Source organism: Rattus norvegicus, chromosome 3, assembly GCF_036323735.1.
Source record: "Rattus norvegicus strain BN/NHsdMcwi chromosome 3, GRCr8, whole genome shotgun sequence".
NCBI lineage: Eukaryota > Metazoa > Chordata > Mammalia > Rodentia > Muridae > Rattus > Rattus norvegicus.
The window spans coordinates 178,036,223-178,061,475 of record NC_086021.1 but is presented as its reverse complement, the minus strand read 5'-3'; the positions used below and the strand labels follow the sequence as shown (position 1 = coordinate 178,061,475).

The 25,253-nt window shown below is 49.1% G+C and overlaps 1 protein-coding gene and 1 non-coding gene across 2 annotated transcripts in view; both read left to right on the top strand.

Annotated features, from left to right (window-relative positions):
• Zfp93 (zinc finger protein 93) overlaps positions 1 to 9,475 on the top strand; it is a 21,023-nt gene extending 11,548 nt beyond the window's left edge. Inside the window, exons 4-5 of the mRNA NM_001106546.1 lie at positions 3,340 to 3,591; positions 8,234 to 9,475. Of these exons, the coding sequence (NP_001100016.1) occupies positions 3,340 to 3,591; positions 8,234 to 8,943 (962 nt within the window). The 3' untranslated portion in view covers positions 8,944 to 9,475. The remainder of the gene's footprint in view (positions 1 to 3,339; positions 3,592 to 8,233) is intronic.
• An 11,701-nt stretch (positions 9,476 to 21,176) lies between these two features.
• Positions 21,177 to 21,304, top strand: LOC120102059 (small nucleolar RNA SNORA17). Its single transcript, XR_005503092.1, has one exon. It is a non-coding gene; the product is annotated as a small nucleolar RNA SNORA17 (small nucleolar RNA).
• Positions 21,305 to 25,253: the final 3,949 nt, after the last annotated feature.

Genomic DNA, 25,253 nt, shown 5'->3' with positions numbered 1-25,253 from the left:
TGCACACGGCAAACAGCATAGGGGTTTTAGTCCCAGAGCCAGCCTCCAGGGCTGCTCTCCTCCAGCAAGGCGGCACCGCCTAACCCTCCCCCAGCTAACACCACTGCCTACAGGTGACCGAGTGTTCTCACGCAAACCACCACGCCCTCTTGATGAGCTTATGTTCTCTCATCGTTTCTATGTTAGAAATTAAAGCTGAAACATTAAATACTCATTTTACAACAACCACAGACCCATCATCTTAATATGGCAGTGTACGGAGCAGTAACAAGGCAAAAGCTGATGGGAGCATAGCTCACACCTTGGAGCATCCCTCTGCTGGAAAGGACCCATCAGCAGGTTCCGATATCTGTGTCTGTACACGGTCCCTTGCCATGTGTCTTGTTGCTTGGGGTTGACTCAGGTGTGATAACAGTCTTGTGCATGCGAGGCAAGTACTCTACCAGCGAGCTACATGCCCAGCCACGACCACGGTGGCTGATTCGCTTTCCTTTTCCTTTTCTGATCCATATTGTTTCTTACATCAGCTTGAAGTGTGCAGAGAAATTAGACCAGAGCAACTCCCATTTATTTCTAGTCCCTCTTCCCACAGCCTCTCCAGCTCTGGGTGTCCCAAATGAAAGGTGCATATTGTCACGGGCAAGCCTGCGTGGGCTCGGCAGCCTCACCGAATTCCTTAGTTGACGTGTTGCGGGATATCTGACCACAACACCAAGATTGTACTATTTACTGGAAATGCCTGTTCCTCCCTGCACTGTGTCTCAGCCCTCAGCACACACATTTGATTCCAAACAACAAAGGCAAAATTAGTTTGTAGAAGAAAGCGCCCATGTTTGAAAGTGATGTCCAGTTGAGTGGCAGACAAAGTGGCGGATCAGAGAAGGATCTGAGAGAGTAGGATGTGCTCAGCTCTCAGGAGAAGAGAGAGAGGAAAGAGCAGTGCAGACAAAGGAGAAGGGGGCAGTTTTGCCAGGAGAGCTCAACGGAGGCTGTTTGCAGAGAGAACAGGCACAGGTGAAGACAGAAGGAGCCAGAGAACGAGAAGGAGACATTAGATTAGAACAGATTGCCAGAGTTAATGAGGCCGAGAGAGTCAGCAGAGGCCAAGAGGGAGAAGCCAGATTGAATCAGTCAGCTTGGAGAGGAGTTAGAGCCGAGTTGAACCAGCCAGCCAGAGCTCAGAAAGAGCTAGAAAAGGTGAGCTTGTTCAGCAGCAAGTCTGAGGCTGAAAACATTCTGGGCCTAGATCAGATTGTATGGGGCTTGAAGCTTCCAGGACCAGGCCTAGGTTATCAGACAGAGGCAGTGAGCCTCTAGGAGGACTCTATCTACAGGGTATAAAAGTTATGCTTTAGGATAACATGCCCTCTTGGTGATGTACGTTCATGCTTTTGAGGCAGGGTATCATGTCTCCCAAGCTGGCTTCCAACTGTGTAGTGAAGAGTGGCCTTGGATGCTTGATTTTGTCTCTTCCTCCCGCAGGCTAGGATCTCAGGAGTCCACCACCATCATGCCTGATTTTTAATAGATTATGATGGTGGTGGTGATGATGATGGTGGTGGTGGTAGTGATGATAGTGATGGTAGTGATGATAATGATGATGGTGATGATGGTGATGGTGGTGGTGGTGATGATGATGATGGTGTTGGTAGTGATGATGGTGATGATGGTGATGATGGTGATGGTGGTGATGGTGATGGTGGTGATGATGGTGATGGTGGTGATAATGATGATGGTGATGATAATGATGATGGTGATGATGGTAGTGGTGGTGATGATGTTGGTAGTGATGATGGTGATGGTGATGATGGTGGTGATAATGATGATGGTGATGATGGTGATGGTGGTGATGGTGGTGATGGTGATGGTGGTGGTGATAATGATGATGGTGGTGATGGTGATGATAATGATGATGGTGATGATGGTGGTGGTGGTGATGATAATGATGGTGTTGGTAGTGATGATGGTGATGGTGATGATGGTGATGGTGGTGATGGTGATGGTGGTGGTGATAATGATGATGGTGATGGTAGTGGTGATGGTGATGATGGTGATGATGATGATTACTAAAAAGGGTCAATGAGATTACTTAGTGGGTAGACTCTTGGTGATCTGTGGGACCCATAGTGGATTGAGAGAAAAGACCTCCAAAAGTTATCCTCTTGACCCTACAACACTCCTATGTCATAAGAGTGTGCGTTCTCTCTCTCTTTCTCTTTCTCTCTCTCTCTCTCTCTCTCTCTCTCTCTCTCTCTCTCTCTTTCTCTCTCTCTGTGTCTAATAAAAGTCCAAAGGGGGGTTGGGGATTTGGCTCAGTGGTAGAGCGCTTGTCTAGCAACCGCAAGGCCCTGGGTTCGGTCCCCAGCTCCGAAAAAAAGAAAAAAAATAGTCCAAAGGTACGTAGCTCCAGTCCAGACAGGATATAAAGGCTGGTATTACGGTGATGCACACTTTTAATCCCAGCACTTGGGAGACAGAGGCAGGTGGATGTAGATCTATGAGTTCAAGGCCAGCCTGGTCTACACAGAGAGTTCCACAACAGCCAGGATACACAGTAAGACCCCGTCAGGAAAGAGGGAAGGAAGGAAAAGCATAAAGGCTCTTGGCACTCAGGAAGAAGGAAGCAGAAGGGTCAGCCCCAAGTTCAAGGACAATGTAGGCTACACGAGGAGGCCCAGGGTAGAGATTGGTAGTGGTAAAAGGTGGTTCTCTAAGTATTTCTTCATCCAGGAACCAGAAGCTTGTCCCCTACACCTGTCTCTTCTTACCTTGATTACTTCTGAGAACATTTCTTTTGTCCCAGATGGGATTTAGCCTCTCATTTGTGCTTAATCTGTCTCTCAGAATTCCTTAATGTTGAAGCCATCCAAGCACAGCTCTCTCTTTGTTCCCCACTCTGACTTTTGGCTCTCTCCTCTATGTGCGGCCGTTGGATGGAGAGGGGAGGGCATCTGCTTATACTATCACCCCGTGATGGTTAGTATAGCGGTCAACTTGACAATCTAGAGTTGACCGGGAGATAGGCCTCTGGGTGTGTCTTTAGGACATTGTCTCGTGGAGCTAACCAAGGTGGGAAGACATGCCCATTGTGGGAGGCACCATTCCCTAGATGGGACCCTGGACTGTTTCAATAGAGAAAGGGGCTAAGCAGCAGCAGACATCCATTCCCCTGTTTCCTGATCGTGGATGCAACTAAACCTGAGAACTGTGAGCCAAAAACCAAAAACCCTTTCTCCTTTAAGTTACTGTGTCCTGGTATTTTATCAGCAATGGGAAAGGAAACCAAGATGTCGCCCTGGCCTCAAAAGCCTGTAACCTTGACTGCGTTTGTGTTTGAAGGTGACAAGCCACACAAGTGCGAGTTCTGTGACAAATGCTTCAGCCGAAAGGACAACCTGACCATGCACATGCGCTGCCACACGAGCGTGAAGCCGCACAAGTGCCACCTGTGCGACTACGCGGCCGTGGACAGCAGCAGCCTCAAGAAACACCTGCGCATCCACTCGGACGAGCGGCCCTACAAGTGCCAGATGTGCCCCTACGCCAGCCGCAACTCCAGCCAGCTCACCGTGCACCTGCGCTCGCACACAGGTAAGCCCCTCACCCAGAGGCCCCCGCTGCTTCACTTTTCCTATTACTCGCCCGCGCTTTCTGAGGACACGAGCAACCGCCAAGAGTTGCTGGTAGAAATAAAGTAATTTGTAGTCTGGCCCAACGTGGGTTTTTTTGGGTCTTCTTTGCCACAAGGACAGTTTTCGGTAGAACCGGTATGACGTCTGTTATCTAAGTGATAGAATACCAGTGGGGATGGGAACCCATCACAGCAGCCACGTGTCAAAGCATACATCTCAAATAAAAGTGGCCAGCCAAGTAGATGTCTCTAGTGTTTTGGCTTACTCTCTGCTCTCCCGACTTCATTCAGGAACATAACAAAGTCAGCTGGGTGTGGTTGCAAACGACACGTCTTCTTCTGCAAGGCTTCCCTTCCCTTCTTTGTGGGACTCCACAAAACTAATGTTAGCCAGATTATCCTCTGCACACCTATTCACACTCGAGGAGGTGGAGTGTTGAGGTACTCACAATGAGACACAAGCATTTCAAAAAGCTCATAGAATACGGCAAGCCAATGGAAACGTGTTGGCATTTTGAACTGAGTTAAGAAGAGCTGGGGAAACGTAGCTCAATTAATAGAGAAATTGCTTAACATGCACGGAGCCACTGGTCCCACCCCTAGGGCCATGTAAATCAGGCCTGATGGTGATTCACACCTGTAGTCCCCGCACATGGGAGCTAAAAGCAGTGGGGATCAGAGGTGAAGATCAAGGCCAGGCTGGGATTCATGAGATCCTGTGTCACAAAGTACTTGACTTTGAACATATAATTTTATAGCCAGCAAAACTATCCCACAGGCAAGAGTGAGGCAGTAGGTCTGATCAGAGGCTCCAGACGTTGAGTTAAGAAAGCTGTATTCCAGGGGGTTGGGGATTTAGCTCAGTGGTAGAGCACTTGCCTAGCAAGCGCAAGGCCCTGGGTTCGGTCCCCAGCTCCGAAAAAAAGAAAAAAGAAAAAAAAAAAAAAGAAAAAAGAAAGCTGTATTACAGTAGACAGAAGGAGCTAGACACGGTCCTGGGAGCCAGCCTTCCCTGCAGGCGTCCGAGTAACCTGAAAACTGTGCACTTGGAACTGAGGTACAGATATCAAAGGCCACACTGAGCTCAGGGAAGAAGCCAGTGCCCAGGAGCAAGGCTGCACAGCCTGTTCAGTTCCAGGTAAAGCTATCCATCCATGGTGTCTCCTGCTTAGGGTAGTCACTGCCGCCCCTGTACCCCAGCCAAGGATTCCCAGAAATTTAAAAAAAAAAAAGCCTAGAGGATAAAAAAACAAATTAGAATAGTCTAGGAAGAAAATTAATTGATAAAGAAAGGATGGAAGGTTGGCAGTCAAAGGCGGGCAATAGTGCTACATACCCTTTAATCCCAGGTTTTAGGAGGTGGACGCAGGCCGACTTTCAACTTCAAGGCCAGCCTACTCTATCATAAGAATCAGTTCCAGGACAGCCAGGGCTACACAGAGAAACCCTGTCAAAAAACAAAAAAGAAGAGAAGAGGGGGAAGGGAAGGGAAGGAAGGAAAGAGACTTTTTTAAAGATTGATTGATTGATTGATTTAATGTATATAAGTACACTGTAGCTGTCTTCAGACACACCAGAAGAGGGCATCAGATCCCATTACAGATGGTTGTGAGCCACCATGTGGTTGCTGGGAATTGAAGTCAGGACCTCTGGAAGAGCAGTCAGTGCTCCTAATCACTGAGCCATCTCTCCAGCCCTGGACTCTGTTTCTTGAGAAAAAGTCATCCCGAAAGGTTGTGAAGTCATCTAATCTCTCTGGTTTCCTATCTCCTGCGGTTTTGAATGGGTTCCCTATTTCTGTTGTGCTTAAGGTTTTCTCTTACCATTCTGTCTGTCTATCATCCCGACAGACATTCTTGCTGCTGTGCAATAATCAGAGAGTCACACATAAAATATTTTGTGGCAGAGTTTACCACCTGCTTTGCATGAGTGTGTTTTCTAATGAGGGCTGAGGAGACGGCTCAGTGGTTAAGAGCACTGACTGCTCTTCTAGAGATCCTGAGTTCAAATCCCAGCAACCACATGGTGGCTCACAACCATCTGTAATGAGATCTGATGCCCTCTTCTGGTGTGTCTGAAGACAGTTACAGTGTACTCATATGCATGAAATAAATTTTGAAAAGAAAAGAAATAGGGTCCAGCCGAAGAAGCAAGCTAAACCAGGCCCCCAGGAAAGCGTTCAAGGAAGAGAACCATGTCTTCTTTCTTTTTTTCTTTCCTTTTATTGCATAGAGATGAATCATTTCTTCTGATGGTAGTAACACCGTGCATGGTGGCCAGTGAGGGGGGTTGGTGTGTGACTCTAGTGATTGGCACGTATTTGGTCCTAACTTAAATTATTTATACTTTAATTTGAAAATGGAAATATGAAAACAAACTAGGGCAAATCACAGACAAAATGAAAACTTTGTGTCTTTTAAAATATGTGTGCCTATGCATGTCATGTGTGTGTATGGTATATACATGTGTACAAGTATGTGAATATTTATTCATGAGAGTCAGGAAGAGGCTAGAGGGGAGCACTGGGTGTCTCCCTCTATTGCTCCCCACTGTTGTTTTTATTTTATTATTATTTTTTTTTTGGTTCTTTTTTTCGGAGCTGGGGACCGAACCCAGGGCCTTGCGCTTCCTAGGTAAGCGCTCTACCACTGAGCTAAATCCCCAGCCCTATTTTATTATTTCTTTGAGACAGTGTCTCCCACTCTCCAATCAGCTGCCCTGGGGAGCCTCTCGTCCTACCCCACCCCCAGCACTGGGGTCAGGGTTGTATACTCTCACATCAGCTTTATTCTGTATAAGTACACTGTCGCTATCTTCAGACACACCAGAAAAGGGCATCAGATCCCATTACAGATGGTTGTGAGCCACCATGTGGTTGCTGGGAATTGAACTCAGGACCTCTGGAAGAGCAGTCAGTGCTCTCAACCTCTGAGCCATCTCTCCAGCCCTTCACATCAGCTTTTTTACCATTGTACCAGGCATCCCAACTGAGATCCTGTAGGTACATCACCCACTAAGCCATCATCTCTCTAGGCTGTTTTTGTTTTTGTTTTGTTTTGTTTTGTTTTGTTTTGTTTAACGGTTTATTTTGGCTCTCTGAGATAAGATCTCACTTAGTAGTTCAGAGTGACCTCAAACTCACAGTGATCCTCCAGCCTCGATCCCCTGATTGCTGGGATCACAGACATGAGCCACCATGCCTGGTAAGAATGAAAAGGTGCCAGGCAGTGAGGGCCACTCACCTTTAATTCCTTTAATTAACTCAGGAGGAAGAGGCAGGCAGATCTTTGCATTGAAGGCCAGCCTGGTCTAAATAGCGAGTTCACTGGTGGCCAGCTACACAGTGAGACCCTATCTCAGGGGTGAGGGGAGTAGAGGGGGCTGGGAAGAAAGGTGAAAATATACTTGAATGTACGCACGGTAAAGAGACTCCCGACAGTTGGAGAGTTGGTGGGAAGAGAAGGGATATTCAAAAGAAACTGGCATTCTGGTGTGGGCTGCTGTTCACCTTAGAAGGTAACGTTGGAAAAAAATCAGGTCGTTGCCATGGGTACGCAGCTGCTAGGTAGGTCGAGCAAAAATGACTTATGAACTTTTCGCCAGTCGATAATGACTGTAAAATAGCCTCCCCCCTCCCCCAATCCCCAAATTACCAAAACCTGTGCAAGGCCTTCAGAGAGAAGACTAAAAACTGAGCCACCAAAGAAAGTTGTGCCTCTTCACTAATTGTCCCCGAAGATGCTTGGTGCCACCCCTGTACGTTAACTTTGTAGGTAACTTCCACTCTGAGCAAGGCAGAGTGCTGTTCGCCCAGTACTTAGGAGGCAGGAGCAGGTGGACCTCTGTGAGTTCGAGGCCACCCAGATCTACACAGTGAGTTTCGGACAGCCAGAGTTCCATAGTGAGACTCTGTCTCGGGGAGAAAAAGGAAAAAATTCAAAAGAGTCAGTGTGCACTTAGAAAATTTAAAAAGGTTATTAATACATGTTGAATGACTTGTACAGGAAGACGATAATAAGCATCTCTGTATGCTTTTGAGGTTACGGTTTTCAAGATTTATTTATGTTTATTTCACGTGTATGGGAAGTTTGCCTGCGTGTCTGTCTGTCTGTTCGCCACATGTGTGCAGTACCGGCAGAGGCCAGAAGAGGGCATCAGATCCTCAGCCACTGGAGTTACAGGTGGTTGCAAGTTGCCATGTGGCTTCTGGGAACCGAGCATGGGTTCTCTGCCAGACCAACCAATGCTTTAACCACTGAGCCATCTTACCAGCCACATGTTTTTAAATCTTATTTGGAGACCTCGTATGCAACATAGACTGCATTTCTAGAACTCCAGTGTCATTGAGTGTGGGCTTGCGGGGTGGAGGGGTCGGTACATGAGTTTGGGCCCCACCACTTGAGCCCTCTGAGCACCAGCTACCCCGTCTATGAAATGGGCTGACAGTATGAGTCAGTATACATGGTAAGTGTTGTCCTTATCAGGAAGTTATAAACCAGAGTTCAAAAGACCCACCTGTCTCCTGGCCGGGTATGTGGTATGCGTCTAGTGGAGAATTCTGTTGCCTGCCCCCTCTAATGTAATCACGCCTTCCATTGCTAGGGGACACCCCCTTCCAGTGCTGGCTCTGTAGCGCCAAATTCAAAATCAGCTCAGACTTGAAGCGGCACATGATCGTGCATTCGGGAGAGAAGCCTTTCAAGTGCGAGTTCTGTGACGTCCGTTGCACCATGAAGGCGAACCTCAAGTCCCACATCCGCATCAAGCACACCTTCAAGTGTCTGCACTGTGCCTTCCAGGGCCGGGACCGGGCCGACCTGCTGGAGCACAGTCGCCTGCATCAGGCCGACCACCCTGAGAAATGTCCCGAGTGTAGCTACTCCTGTTCCAGCCCAGCCGCCCTGCGCGTGCACAGCCGAGTCCACTGCAAGGACCGGCCCTTCAAATGTGACTTCTGCAGCTTTGATACAAAGCGGCCCAGCAGCCTGGCCAAACACATCGACAAGGTGCACAGGGAAAGGGCCAAGACCGAGAACAGGGCCCCGCAGGGTAAGGACGGGCCCAGGGAGAGCGGCCCCCACCACGTGACCAACATCGTCACCCAGAAGGCCTTCCGATGTGACAAGTGCGGTGCCTCCTTTGCCAGGGACGACTCTCTGAGGTGTCATCAGAAGCAGCACAGTGACTGGGGCGAGAACAAGAACTCAAACCTGGTCTCTTTCCCCTTGGAAGGCATTGCTTCCGGGCAGCTTGGACCCCTGGTCTCTGTGGAGCAGCTGGAGAGCACTCTGGAGCCCAGCCATGACCTCTAGAGAAGCATGGGCAGTCTCTCAGGAATCTGAAAAACGTCGATGCCAGCCCTGCACGGTGACACCACAGGAGGACCTCGCCTTCTCTTCTAAAGCAGCCTCGACCTCCCCAGCCTCCAGCAATGGAGCGGCTAACCCACGAGGGCATAGGTGTCAAAGCAAGACCACGGGGACAATTGCCTACCCCCAGTTCCTTCTCTACGCGCATTCCCTTAGCACACTGTGGCCTCCTCCGCCATCCAAAGGTTGAGTCTACTAAGCACAACTCCACCTCCTCGGGGAAAGTCGCTGCCTCTGAGTTGAGACTGGGAAAGGGACTCGTCTCTGGAGGAGTTACTAAGCTGGCGAGCCCACAACACTGCATCTGCACTGAGCTGTGTGGGGGCGAAGAAAGGAGTCCGTGCTCTGACAGGGTGTGTGGTAAAACCCTGTCTTAACCTGGGCAGTGGCTGCTAGTGTCAGCTTTATATATAATTTGTGTGGTTTCTTTTCTCTGTTTTTTGTTTTTTCAATAAAAAAGTGAACTTTTCTTTTGAGGGATGTGAGCGTCTTTACAGTTGTCTGTAGACCGGCTGTGGTATGTTTCCGTCCCTTCCCAGCCCAGTCAGTAACTTAATGGCAAAGGCTCCTACCTAGAATTTCCCCCGGGAATTAGTCTCCCAGTGAAGCAAAACGCAGATTGAACTGATGGTGGCGCCAAAGATCAAGGTAGCCCTAACTCAGCCCCATCTGGTTGTTGCAGAATTTGAAATACAAACTGAGAAAGAAAAGTCTGGGGCCCAGTGAGTCCTGGGCAGGCTTCAGGGGTGTGTAGTGAGTTTTCACGTGATTCCAGGCTCCTAGCGTTGGCTCGCTACAGCGCAGCTGAAACCTAACCTAATCCTCCAGTCAGATCTGTTACTCTGTTACAAAGCCTCGAAGCTCCAGAAACCAGATTGAGCTGTCAGTCATCCAGAACTTTGTATTTTATTCATGGGCCTATTTGCTTCAAACACTGCCCTTATTTGATATAAATATTTGTGTGAGCTGGGCAGAGTGGTGTACTTCTATAATCCTTACATTTGGGAGGTGAGGACAGGAAGATCGAGAGTTCAAGACCAACCCCGACTATGTAAATCCTTGCCTCAAAAACAAAACAAAACTGGGCCTCATTAACTACATGGTCGAGCTTCTGGAATTGGCCTTAATAGATCTGGTGGTGGGAAAAGGGGACAGGATGAGAATTTTCTGTAGACTGAAGAACACTTAGGAAACACTAAGAGATGGGCTGAGGGTGTGGCTCGGTGGTAGAGCCATTGCTAGAATCCCCCAGAGAGGGGCTAGCCTGTGGCTCAGTGAGGGGCTGGGGTGTGGCTTATGGTGAACCCCCTGCCTAGAGTCCCCCAGTAAGGGGCTGGGTGTGGCTCAGTGGTGGAGCCCTGCCTAACCTGAAGTAGCTTGTTCTAGGACAGTGACACTGTGATTGAAATGCATTCTGCGGCAGCACACGGACGGATGCTGTGGAACAAGATGACTAGGTCAAAAGGTGCAGACTCCGTCAGGGAATTCCTCCTCGCTCTCGTGTGCTGTGATTGTCTCTCCCAGGTTGCTGTTGTGTGAGCATCCAGGCCACCATGCAGATTCTCTCTCACACCCTTTGTCGTGAATCTCATCTGCATTTCTAGAAACAAAAGGTGGTGGACTTTTTTTTTTTCCAGAGCTGGGGACCGAACCCAGGGCCTTGCGTTTACTAGGCAAGCGCTCTACCACTGAGCTAAATCCCCAACCCTGGTGGTGGACTTTTTAAACCACAAATCATAGAAGGAAAACATGCAGCCACCTTCCACCAAATATGAAAAAGGTCAGCCTTTTCAAAGATATTTGGGGCTAAGAGCTGTGTGGATTGCAAGGACCTTAGACCCAACCTGATATCACTTAGCAAGCTTGGCTTTGTCTTTCTCTTTGAGACAGGATCTCAGAGGAGAGCGAGCCCTCACTATAGAGATCAGGCTGGCCTTGAACTCACAGATCCACAGATCTGCCCCTAGCCACACCCCCACCCTATCCTCACCCCCACCCCCTGAATGCTGGGATCAAAGGTGTGCACCACCACCTCGTGCTCACTTAGCAAGATTGGATTCACGGAACACAGAGGGAGCAAAAAGTTTGGGGTCCACCGTTGAGTGCTTTAGGCGCTGGGGGCCTGCGAAGGCTCCCTTACAACCACTCGGCTCTGCAATTGATTTTCAGATTTTTAAATTTCCTTTTTATATGTGCAGTGTTTTGCCTGTGTGTATGTCTCCATCACGTGTGTGCCAGGTGCCTACAGAGGTCAGGAAGCATCAGATCCCCTAAAACTGGAGCTATGGATGGCTGTGAGCTGCCACATGGGTGCTGGGAACCGAACCCACACCCTTTACGAGAGCGCCAAGTGTTCTGAACCACTGACCCGTCTCTCCAGGTCCAGCTCTGAGACCAATGACGATCTGGTCATCTTGGAGGCAGGTAATTAATTCCCTGCACTCCAACCAAGTTCATTGTTACATAGCGAGACTGAGGCCAGCCTGGGGTACAGGAGACGTCTTTTTCCTATGTACATGCTCCTGCATATCCACAGTCCTAGCATTAGGTGGGGGGGGGGCGAGTTCAAGGCCATCCTGGGCTACAGAATGAGGCCCTGTTTACTGTGGAGAGAAATACAAAGGCAGCCTGTAGAGCCTTGGAAGCGCTTAGGGAAGAGCGGCTTCATGGCAGCATTCATGGAGGGGCCAGACATCATGCTAGAGGCCTGGCTTCCTCTTGTCTTATCTGCCTCAGCTGTGAAGTCTTCTGAGGCAGAGCTGGTAGTGAGCAAACCCTCCCTCCTTTCTTTGCTCGGGGTTTCTGGCTGCTTTATAGACGACATCCAAGAAGGAAGCTGCCTCAACTCTTTCTTGGTGCCAGCAGGACAGGGTGACACAGATGCTTCGAGCTTTGGGTTGTCCTGGCTGCCCCTGTGCTCTCAGATCCTCTGAGAGCTGGAACCAGGAGAGGTTAACATCAGGCGAAGGTGTTAAGGGGCAGCAACCCAGGCTCTAAAAGGAATATTTGCTGCAGGTCAAATGTTTTGGGGTTTTTTCCTTTCTCTCCTCCCTCCCTTCTTTCCCCATTTCTTTTTTAGACATTCTTGCATGTCATATATCTCGGGCTGGCTTCTAATTCACTGTACGGCCAAGGAAGGCCTTGTACTCATGATCATCCAGCCTCTGCCTCCTGAATGCCGACATATTACAGGCAAACAGTCTACTGACTGAGTCACATCCCAAGCCCCGAGTGTGAGTCCAGACCCACCATGGGTGTCTTTCTTCAGATGCCATCCAGGCTCACTCATGGATTTTTGGTTTCCAGAAGCTGTCTTAGCCCAGCCTTGATCTCCCCATGTAGCTGACGGCAATCTTGAACACCTGATTCTCCTGCCTCCACTTCTTAAGAAATACACACACACACACCATCAGATTTCATCTTTATTTATCACAGTAGTGAGAGACAGAGAGTATGTCACTTGAACGCAGGGCCACAGTGACCAGAAGAAAGCCTCAGATCTCTCAGGGATGGGGTCTCAGGCATTGTGAGTCTGACATGGGTGCTGAGAACTGAATCTGGGTCCTTTGGAAGAGTGTGCTAGGTAACCACTGGGTGGCCTCTTGTACACAAAAGGCACTGTACTTTTGACTTCTTTGGGCTCTAGGGACAAAGCTTGGGTCCTGAGACTTGTGCAGTGTTACTTCTAACCAAGCCATCAGTGGTACTTTGCATATGCTTATCCCATGGGCAGTGGCACCATTAGGAGACGTGGCCTTGTTAGAGGAAGTGTGTCATGTGGAGGCGGGGCTTTGAGGTCTCACATATGTGCTCAAATCTGACCTGTGGAATCTGAGCTCCTTCTGCAACCATGCCTGCCTGGACACTGCCATGCTCCAGACATGATCATGGACTGAACCTCTGAAACTATAAACCAGCCCCAATTAAATGTTGTCCTTATAAGAGTTGCCTTGGTCATGGTGTCTGCTCACAATAATAAAACCCTAAGTGAGACACCATCTTTCTGGCCCCTAATCTTGTTTTTTTTTCCTTTTCTTTTTTTCAGAGCTAGGGACTGAACCCAAGGCCTTGCGCTTGCTAGGCAAGCGCTCTACCACTGAGCTAAATCCCCAACCCCTCAGCCCCACTTTTACCATGTACCTGAGACAGGGCACAACCCACTCTCCAGTCCTTCCCTGCTCTTACTCACAGGGGGCACACTATTACCCACTTACCATTGCTTTCAGTCCCTGCCCAGGGCTTCCCAGTGTCTCTAGTTACAGCAGCAGTTTATCCCCACACCCCTTACTGTCTCTGTGTGTCTGAGGACAACTTTCAAGAGTTGACTCCTCCCACCACGGGATTCCAGGGACTGAAATCAGGCTTAGCTGCAAGCTCCCTCAGAGCTGAGCCATCTCACCAGCCCCCAATGCCTTTGTTTTAGCCTCCATGAGGCAAGCATGAGAGTGGTCCTTGGAGTGACAGATCTGGGGAGTAGTCAAAAAACGACCCCAAAGAAACTTAGAGAATGTGTGTTCAGCCCATCCAGTGTAGCACTCAGGTAATGGGAGCTCCTGTGTGACCAAAAGCTGTCAGCTTGGCGGGGGCAGGGATCAGCCACACCTACCAGGCTGGATCCTGTTCATCTCCTAGCTAAACGTCAGGGCCCTTTGACCAGCAGCTGGTTTCCCTCAAGCTCTGGGAATCCCTGCTCTGCTCTGGAAGCCACCTGCTGTGATAAGCTGGTTGAGAAACCCTGCCTCCAGAGAGTTTATCTCTGGCTGGGGGCTCTCTGCCTTTTTCCTGTTCTGCGACTCCAACACCAGGGCTTGGTGACTACTTAAGGGACAGAGGACACGCCGCTCCCTCTGCTCTCAGCTAGAAAGTTGCTCTTCAGTATTTGCTTGCTTCCATCGATCTCACGGCCATTATGCTGCAAAGGATGCTGGGAGACAGTTCCCTGTGATGCCCCTGGAAAGAGACTCTGGATGGATGGGTGTCATCTACACTCTGAGGGCAATGTGGACTTGTTAAGGTTGGAAATGGCCTTTCCTTTGTGTATCTGGGAGTCCATGTGCACGTGGCCAACCTGGGTGAGGTGTGCACAAGTGGGTGCTTGTGCACCTGGAGACCAGATCAACCCTTATTCCTCAGCTGTTGTCTGTCCATCCTAGCATCTCTCATCCGCTAACACTGGGGGGTATACAGTGTGTACCACCTTGTGGGTGTGGAGGTCATAGGGCCATTTCCAAGAGTTGATTCTCTCTCCCTACTCTACAGTTCTGGGGATTGAACTCAGGCCATTGGACTTAGCCAAAAGCTCCTTTCACAGCTGAGACCTCTCACCTGCCCCATCTGTACTTGTGATTTGGGTTTCATTGATGACTTCTGTAGCTGTCAGCAGAAGCATGTGACAAGGAGGTGGGCCTACAGCCCCTGCAACTCTGTTCCTGTAGGCTCTCCATACCCTCAGCTCCCTGAGCAGGAATTCTTTATCTTTCTCCTGTCATCCAGCTCTGCTTCTGGGTTGGCTGCCGTAGGCATTTCACACGTCAGTGTCAACCTTGTAGGGATGCACAGCCTGCCCTGCTCATGGCCTTGAGCAGACAGCACCTCCTGATCTGAATATAACCTGGTAAGGAACCCAGCACATCAGGGGCACTTGTAGCTTGGCCTCTGGTGTCTGTGTGATCTGTGGTTGGATGTAACAAAACTCTCCTGTGCTGAACGGCATCGGTGTGCAGGGCTAGACCTGACGTCGGAGGGAATAGGCTGCTTGTTTTGGTTTTGTTTGTCTTTTGAGAGACAGGGTTTTCCTGAGTAGCCTTGGATATCCTGGAACTTGCTTTGTAGACCATGCTGGCCTAGAACTCGGATCCTATCACCTCAGCCCCCCAAGTACTGGAACTAAAGGCCTCTATCACCAACTGCCCAACTAAGATGAGCTGCTTCTTAGACCAGAAAGTGAGCTGTCCAAAGCCAGGTAAGAAGCTGGAATCACAATTCCCCGGGGAGCAGAAGCAAGAGGTTTTCTGTGAGTTCCAGGCCAGCCAAGACTATCTGGATAGACCCTGTCTAAAAATAAGATAGCTGTGTGTGTGTGTGTGTGTGTGTGTGTGTGTGTGTGTGTGTTGGGGGTGGGGTGAGGCGGAGAGTCTAAAGTCCTGAATTTATTAAAGTTTCTAACTTCGGTCTGGCCAGGTGGCTCAGTGGGTAGAGATGCTCGTTGCCAATGCCAACAACCTCCATTCAATCCTTGGGACCCACATGGGGGAAGAAGAGAACCAGCGCCCCCAGATTGTCCCCTGATCTCCATATGAGCCCCACCATATACATAATCATTTGTTGTTATTGTTCTTTCTAGCCAGGTGTGGTGGGACACACCCTTAATCCCAGCACCCTGCAGGGAAAAGCACATCTCAGTGAGTTCAAGGCCAGCCTGCCGGGCATACTGAACTCTAGGCCATCCAGGGCTACATAGTGAGACCCTGATCTCCAAAAAAAGGCCACACAAAACCACAAAGTAAAGAACACATGCAATAGAACTCCTGCAGCACAGAGCAAACTATTTGCACTAAAAAAAAAAAAAAAAAAAAAGGTGAGTAAAGGCTGTGGAAATGGGTGTGAACAAGGGCCACACGTGTGCAAAAGGGCCACACAGCACTGTGCAGGGGGACACCTAAGAGGTGAGAATAGAAGGAGCTACGTTATGATGTCACACTGTGGGTAGTGACCATGGGAGCCTTACAAGAACAGTTGACCCATCCGTATTAACATTGAGAGGGGCTTAAAGGCAATGGTTAGGCAGGGAGGAGAAACAAAAACAAACACCACTGCTGTGGCCCTGAGCTCCCCGGAGAGGAGAATCTCTCAGTTTGTCATTTTTATTTTTTTCTACATTTCGTGTGTTCAGTGTTAGTGCATGTGTGCCATGGGATATGTGTGAAGGAGGTCAGAGGACAACTGGTGGTCAGTTCTCTCCTTCCACCACATGGGTCTGGGGATCAAACTTGGGTCATGAGGCTTGGAAGCAAGAGACTGATGGCTGAGCCTCCTCCCCAACCGCCACACCCTTATGCTCTAAGATACGGAGAGGTGACCTGAGCTCAGTAGTAGAGTGTTTGCCTGGACTCAGTCCCCAAAATAGTGTGTGTCTGAGCATTGAGTTAAAAGTTATAAAATAGGGGCTGGGGAGATGGCTCAGTGGTTCACTGAGTCTTCCTGAAGTCCTGAGTTCAATTCCCAGCAACCATCTGTAAGTGGATCCCATGCCCTCTTCTGGTGTGTCTGAAGACAGCTACAGTGTACTCACATACATAAAATAAATATATCTATTAAAAAAGGTAGAAGTTTAATGATGGTTACCTCTGGTAAAGTGAAGCAGATGCAGAGAGAGAACTTTTTAAAAACTTTCTGGGGGAGCTGGAGAGATGGCTCAGCGGTTAAGAGCACTGACTGCTCTTCCAGAGGTCCTGAGTTCAATTCCCAGCAACCACATGGTGGCTCACAACCATCTGTAATGGGGTCTGGATGCCTTCTTGTGTTGTGTCTAAAGACAGCTACAGTGTACTCATAGACATAAAATAAATAAATCTTTAAAAAAAAAAACTTTCTGGGGCTGGAGAGATGGCTCAGCGGTTAAGAGCACTGACTGCTCTTCCAGAGGTCCTGAGTTCAATTCCCAGCAACCACCTGGTGGCTCACAACCACCTGTAATGAGATCTGATGCCCTCTCCTGGTGTGTCTGAAGACAGTGTACTCATACACATAAAATAAATAAACCTTATTTTTTTTAAAAAACTTTTTATGTTTGGATGGGGTCCACGCGCTCATGAGAGCAGGTGCCTGTGAGGTGAGAGGCATCAGATTCCCAGGAGCTGGAGTTACCGGCGGTTGTGAAGCACCTCATGTGGGTTTGCTGTAGGAGCAGTCAGCGCTCACTTACCTATTGAGTGACAATTCTGTCATCTCTCAAACCGCCCTCGCCGAATGCAAGAGTTCAGCCACACTAAGGGCCCAGAGGCTCTCCCATCTCCGCATACCCAGCGCTGGGTTACCGATTGGTGCTGGTACGCCTTGCTTTTTATGAATGCTGGCATCAAACTCGGGTGCATCCCTCCAGCCCCCTAGTCTTTGATATATAATTTAAAAGGATGCTGCATTTGTTTCGTCTGAATGCAGAAAGCTCTCTCTGTATGGTTATTTCCTCAGCTGGTTTCCCCACAATTAAATCACTAGGCCAAAGGGCAAGGCTCTGCACTTGCTTGTGGCTCCTTCCCACAGAGCTTGAGGCCTCCCTGTCTCCTGCGTGCTCCCAGTGGGCACCATTTGGTTAACTTCTCTGCCAGTTTAAACACAGCGATTATCACCATAGCGTTACCAAGGCACGGAGTGTTTTGTTGTAAGACGATGTTGGGGGTGGGAGTGTCTCACTGTATAGATGAGGCTAGCCCTGGACTTGTGATTTTCCTGTCTCTGCCTCTGAACTGCTGTAGCTGAAGGTGTGTGCCACCGTGCCCACCAGGTGTGTGTCTAGTAAGGTTCCCAATGAGGTGTCAATAGACAGCTGTGGAAGCCACCAGCCCTCAGTCTAGTGATACAGTAAGCTTTCTAAATGTCAACTCGTTTGAAACTTTGTCACTTTAATGCAAACCATTATAGTAACAACTGTCTGAAGGGCGGGCTATTAAAATGTTAGGCTTCTCACACCAAGAAGGTTGGAAATTTATCCTCCGTGCCTTGATCTGCTCAAATCCACATAAAATACCACTTGTCTGCAGATACCAGGACTCAGCAAATGCTAATGGGACCTGCTAATGGGACAGGATGCTCCCCGAGACCGGAGGCTGCCAGCACAGTCGGATTTTGGTGATGTTCCTACTTGAAAGGAACCATTTCTCATTGATTACCTCTCATGGCTCTTCAGACTCCCACATTTCAATGTGGTTTCGACTGTGGGACGAGACAGGGATCCGGAAGGACTGTGAGAGCTGGGAACCACAGTCAAATAAAAGCAGACAGATCTGCAGACCAAGCTCATTGTGTCAGATAAATAATTCTTATGATTACTGTTGCACCTTATTATTTTGAGATAGTATCCCGATGTAGCATCTGTTGGCCTGGAACTCCCTATGTAGATCAGCCTATCCCTTGCATCCTGAGTGATGGGACTAAAGATATAACAGGGTCACGCATGCTAGGCAGACACTCTGCCTGCTATGCCACACAGCCTCCTAAGGCATCACCCAATGCTCACTCCATGTCTACCCTCCTATTTCCCTGGCCAGGCACCAAGTTGAGGACTCTGATAGGGAAGGTTCTTGTGAGATCAGCAGCCAGTTCTCCACCTTGCATTAAGGTGTCATTCAGTGACCTAGGCCGTGCACACCTAGCTGGGTGTGTGGTCAGGAGGGACAGGAGGAAATGACACAGTGTTATGATAGCTCTCCCAAGTCCCCTCGTGCCTGGTAGACAAAAGGACAAATGTGCCGATGTGCCCCACCTGCTCTGGTGGCTGGTCTGGCACACCTGATCCTCGGAAGCCCTGGAACTTTCCTACGTTGGGCCACTCGGATAACCTCTTCCTGTGGTTATTGACATCACACCCCCACCACCCTGTGTACCCAGCCTGCTGCATACCCAGCAACATCACTGGGACTCTAAGTGGACTCCAGAGAAGTGTCCCATCATAGTTCTGCCCTTATGCTTGTAGGATGGTGCAATGGTAAATTAGTGAACTATAGATAAATAGAACATGTTGGGTGCTCTTCCAGAGGATCTGGGTTCAGTTCACAGCACCTACATAGTGGCTCTTAACCACCCATGACTCGCGCTCCAGAGGATCAGAGATCTCTGGTCTCCTCTGCGGGCAGACATGAGTGAGTATGTGAGTGTGTGTACGTGCACATGTGTGCCCACACCACTTGTATGCCTGTGCCCAAGGTGGCCAGTAGAGAGCATCGGATCCCCTGGAATGGAGTTACGACAATTGTGAACACCATGTGGGTGCTGGAATACAAGCCCAGGTCCTCTGCAAGGAACAGCCAGGGTTCTTAACCACTGAGCACCTCTCTGGCCCCAGGTTTTATTTTATACTGTTAATTTCTTGTTTGGGCTTCTGTGGTTTGGTTTTCTTGGTGACCTAGACTTTATATTTAGACCCTGCACCCCCCATGCACAAGGCAAGCACTTGAACACTAAACTACATCCCAGCCATCTTTTGCTTTAAATTGGAAATGGGATTTCCTTGACTTGCCCACCTAGCCTTCAACCCACTTGGAGTTGGCCTGACACCATCTTCTGGCCTCTGAGGCACTGGGCACACACAAAGCACAGGCAAAACACCACACACATAAATCAACAAAAATGTTTTAAAAGAAAAAGTGGCCCTAGACAGTTCCAGTCTTTTGGGCTTTATCTCTGTGTCTTGGGATCTAAAATTAGGGGTAGGGTTTTTTTTTTTTTTTAAGATTTATTTATAATATATAAGTACACTGTAACTGTCTTCAGACACACCAGAAGAGGGCAACGGATCCCATTACAGATGGTTGTGAGCCACCATGTGGTTGCTGGGATTTGAACTCAGGACCTCTGGAAGAGCAATCAGTGTTCTAACCACTGAGCCATCTCTCCAGCCCCTAAGATTGTTTTAATGAGGCACCCGGTGGGGGCCCCTCTTCCAGCTTGGGGTATACCCAACTTGGAGGATCACCCCTCTGAAGCAAAGGCCTCAAAGGTTTTTCATTTCTGTTAACTGTGTCAACTGTTTTTTTCTTCATTTTATCCTCTTCTAGCTTTAAAATTTTTCTTTTTCTTTTCTTTTTTTTTTTTTTTTGGTGGAGGACAGAGGTAAAAGAAGTTTGGCTGCCTTGGATGAGGTTCCTTGGAAACAATTAAATATGGCTACTCGTAGGTGTTTCACAGTTCACATCTCAGAGAGAAAGAACAGAATGTGGTCAGCCGGGGGGGTCTGCACCCACACCCTGTAGCAGTTCCTCAGCCCCACCAGGATGCCAACTGAGGAATGGCAGGGATGGATACTAGACATTCTGACTGGGGGCTGGAGAGATGGCTCAGTGGTTAGAGCACTGGCTGCTCTTCCAAAGGTCCTGAGTTCAAATCCCAGCAACCACATGGTGGCTCATAACCATCTGTAAGGAGATCTGATGCCCTTTTCTGGTGTCTGAAGACAGCTACAGTGTACTTATATATAATAAATATAAATGAATCTTTAAAAAAAAAACATTCTGACTGCTACCCTTTGGTGGGTGGAGGGTGGGGACTGTCTGCAGGGAAAGGCTGCTCTGTGGCTTCTGGGACAAACCCTGCTCCAGAAGCATTTCCATTTGTAGGATGGGCAATGACCCCGCCCCGCCCATCCCCACCCAGGGTTTGGACTTTTCAGACATTCTTGAATTGTTAAGAATTCCAATTCTTTCATCGACGCCCTCCCCACTTAGAACACCACGTCACGATTGGTGGGATTTCCCCCAAAGAAACTGGCTGTTAAAGGCTGTGCAAACATGGGGCTTATCTAGGACAGAAATAGTCAGGGTTCTTATTTTTGAATCTGTAAAACTCCCTTGGCTGGAGTCGGAACACAGCTGAGCTCAGTGGGAAAGTAAATTCTCCAGATCCGTAATGTAAATCCCCCACTGTAATAATTTTATATTATTACCAAAAAACAAACAAACAAACAAAAAACCCAGCTCGTTTGTGTTTAGAGGAACGCCAGAGCAAGCTGTCAGAAATGGAGAACACCTTGACTAGCCTTCCCCAGTCAGCACCGAAGCATCATTAAATGGCGTTGGGGCCGATGTTGTTTGTTTTTCGCATTTCACGTTTATCTTATTAACTTGTATGTGTGTGAGTGAGGGTGCACATGCCAGGCACATGTGGCTATCGGGTGAGAACTCACAGGAGTTGGGGCTCCCGCGTCTTCAGGCGGCTGCTAAACTTCTTTAACTGCTGAGTCATTTGCCAGCCCTGTTTTCATTTTTGTTTTGATTTATTGTTTCCTCTTTTTGTCTTTTTTTTTTTTTTTTTTTTGAGACTGGGTCTCGCTATGTAGACCAGGCTAGCCTAAAATTTGTAGCAATCCTCCTGCCTCAGCCTCCTAAATTTAGTGGTAACAAACATGGGCTACCACACCCCTGCAAGCTCGATTTAAAAAAAAAAAAAAAAAAAAAAAAAGAGTACCTGATCCTAGAGGCTGCAGGTGTGGCTGCTGTGTCACATGTCCACCTGTAGGTGGCAGAGAAGAGAGGCTATGTCTGTGTTCAGTGCTCTGACCTATGAACACCTGATGGATTAGTAGTCTAATATACCCTGAATAAAGGGGTCCTGAAGTGACCACTTGTCCAGCTCCAGGCAAGCCCAGACAGGCTCCCAAGATGGGGAGCAAGCTGGAGACCAGAAGAACCCTGCTTGGGACCTTTGGTCTGGGAAGGAAGACTGAGCCCGGGACAGACGACCCTCACAAGAGGCCATTGGGCAGGATGGGAGGTAGCAGTTCAGATCCAGTGCTTTAAACTGGCCCACCACAACATCTACCCCATGAAGAGGCCTAACCTCCTTGGAGATCCAAAACTACAGGGTCTCCATGGCACAGAGCAACAGGATATTCCAGAGGAGTCCCAGTAAGGATCCAGTATTAACAGAGTAGTGGAAGCCAGAGGCCTCCTACCAGAGGTACACTCACATCAGACACAGACTTGCCTGTACCCGGGACTACTCACCTCGAGAGTGAGAGAAACTGCACCAAGCTCCTCTAATACCCTCCACCCATTGGTCCCAAAAAAGCATCAGCAATCCTTGGTCTCTCAGGCAGTCCTCAATTAGGTCCTCCTGAGGGAGATGCTTTTTCCTCCTGCAGGAGTTGCTTTTGTGGCTGGCCCCTGGCCTTCCCAAGATATTATTACCCACCATTGACTACCAGCCTTCAAAGAGAAATCACTCTGGGGCCATGTCACACAACGGGGAGACAAGGAACAGCCTACATGGTGGTCTCATGGTGGTCGCTCGGATCTCTGCCATCCGTGTTTGATCACTTCCTCAGGGGCCACAATCGGGATTTTTGAGAGCCATCAGCACCTGGAGGGTTGCTTTGTTTATGGAGCGCTGCCTGGAGATGTGCTGTGTGGGACACTTAAACACAATAATTATTAGTGTGACCGCTCCTCCCATCATTGCATAAGTGGCCATTCATGAGAGGTCAAGCAGCCTCTCAATATCGTCCCACACTTCTCCCAAGAACCCAGCATCTAGGGAGAGCACCTTGAGGTTGGCTATGTTCTCCCTTACAGTACAGAATAGTTAAGGAATTAGTCTGACCAGGTACCTTTAAGATATGGAGCCAACTGTTGTCGGGCTTCAGTGGTGTTGTGTACCTGGTAAGGGGTTAGGCAGATTGAGTGAAACCTGGGGACGCATGGCAATAGAGCCATGTCCCTAACAAGGGCCACCTCTTCTGCCAGTAAGTCGATCTGTTGCTGTAAAATGTGGGCGCCATGATAAAGATATTGATTTAGTACCCACTGTGCCTGCAGCACCTCAGCTGACTTAGAGACTGCAGCATTGACAGTCTCCGCCATAGTGTCTGTCTGGGTCAAGGCAGCAGCAGGTGTTGTCACCCGGCAATGCCTGCAATGGTGGCCTCAGTGGTGGCAACCGTAATACCAAAATCCCTATTCCCTGGTGTAGGGTTGTGAGTCTGGGCCATCAGAGTGACAGCATTAAAGTGAGTGGTATTTACCACAGGCATCCAAAGAGAGGCTGCTTCCCTCATCAGGATAGCCACCGTGGTGGTCAGCTTACAGGTTCATTAAGGCAGTCAAGGCTGTCTGTGACAATGAAGATATTGGTGATCAGGAAAAAAAGGGGGATCGGACACAGACTGGGGTGGCTTTCCAGCCAATATGGCTGCCAGTGGTCACAGTCATGGGGGATGCCCCAATTCACATTTTCGCCAACCAGTTTACGTGGAAATATATCTCATTAAAGAGACAGCCACCTTTTAAGAGAGTAAGGAGGGCACAAATCAAGACAATTAGAGGGGCCACACGAATCCCAATTGCTCATAATGGGGTCATATCGGAATCTAACGGGTCCCTGTTAACATATAGGAAGCCTCGGGTGAGGTGAACGTCCACAGCCAAGTGTGAGGTGAGGTGACCATATCGGTTGGTCCCGGTGGATTTTACACCTAGTGCGGGCTGGCCGTGTTCCCAAGGGAAAGGAAGTCCCATGAAAGAGGGTATTTGAGGGGCCCTTGGACGGTGAGGCAGGGGTGAACATGATACACTTAGGGGAGATTTGCAATCAGGGGAACAGGAAGTGCCATTTCTAACATGGTGCCACAGGTTAGATACGTGAAAGTCCCCTGTGATCAAATTGTGTAGTTGGATACAAGGGCTGACAGAGACACTGGCGGTAAGGCAGAGACCTTCCTCGTGGGCCTCATGCCTTCTATTGTCGTGTAGTGGTGACTAAGTCCATGAAGAGCAAACCCAAACTCATACTGGAAGAGAGAAAGACAAGGTAGGCTTGGGAGTTAACGGCCACAGGTAAAAGAATGGGGGTGGGGGGATGGGGGTGGGTGTCAGGAGCACCAAGTCAGGAGCTCATCGTCCCTCTTGGGGCCAATTAATTAAATTAATTAATTTAAAAATTAATAAGCACAGTTCATACATTACATCTACATATCCTGGTCTTCTGGCTCACTGCACCCTGGTCTGTGGCCAGTAGGCAGGGCAAAAGTAACAGTAAGGTTATATTCCAAATGAACCCTAGCCTGGTCCTCAGCCAAGTCATGATATGCAGACTTCCAATTAGGAAACACGGTGGGGGTCGAGCGCCACCTTAAGGAGATTATCGAAATTGCAATAGGTCTGGAGGTGCTTGGCCCATTGCTTCAGCACCTGTGCAAAGTAAGGGGAATCTAGGCAGAATCGTTGGCAGCTTCTCTGATTAGTGCCAAGTCTGCCAGAGAGTGGGAAACCAGGGCCTAGTCGCCACATCAGGACCAAGACTGACAGGGAAAGACTCACAATATACCCAAGGAGAATGAACTCCCCACTCCCGGGAAGAGGAAGTCCAAAACGAGGGACAGGCATAGCAGGAGCGACCACCACAGGAGTGAGCGCTGGAAGGCGAAGTCCCCCTAAATCATGCAGTAAGCTGGTGATACCTCAGATGGGGCAGCAGCAGATGGGCTAGTGAGTGAGGGACCTAGGACCGCAGGGCCGGGGGACAGTTTGGAGCCTGATGGGTGGAGGGCTGGAACAGAGGCGCCCTCATCCTCATCACTGAAATCAACCTGTTTCCCAGGAGAAAGTGGGACGGGGTCTATAATAGGTGAGTATTAGCCTGATCCTGTTCCGGGCAGCCACCACTTCCTCTGGGGAAGAAATCTTAAGACTGGCAGACTTAGGACTGCAAGGAGAATGGGGACTAGGAACAAGAGGGAGGGGTAATCCCAGAATGTACCTCGCACTTTCAGGCAAGGAAGAGAACAGGCTTCCAGGGGTCAGGGTCCCACATGTTCTCTGGGGACATCCAGGGAGCCAAAATAGTAGCTTCCTCAAATTGACCCAGGCTGTGAGTCTTAACCTTGAGACCAGGTAACCAAGGGGTTTTAAGAGCCCTAATATGTGGTTCCCTGATGGTGGGGGGGAGAGAGTCCATGATGACGATGAGCATGAAGGAAACAAGTGACCAACAGATATGACAGACATGACAAAAGAGGTGGTGAAAGTCACGTGGGACTCCCTCAGGTGCAGCTCAAAAGCCTGGATGATGTCCAGGAAGAGAAAGGCGTTAGGGAGCCGATCCATGGTACCACCAGGGAAACCAGCCCTTATGTTAGGTACCAGGATGAATCCAGACTGAAAGGGAAAGTGACAGAGACAAAGAAGACAGAAAAGATGGCCGCCGCACGCTCACCAAGATCAAAGCGGAGAAGACAGAAAAGATGGCTGCCGCATGCTCACCTAGACCAAGGCGGAGAAGACAGGAAAGTTGGCCGCCGCACGGTCACTGAAGCACACTCACGGCAGCATGCTCACTGCACCGTGCTCACCACCGCAGGTACACCTAGACAAAGGCCAAGAAGAAAGAAACGATGGCCCCGGCACACTCACCCAAAGACAAAGAAAACAGAAAAGATCGCCCTCACACGCTCACCCTCAGACTAAACCGAGACCAAAAGCGAGGTCACTGGGACGGACAGACAGAAAAGACAAAGAAGACAGAAATGAGGTCCACACGGTCACCTT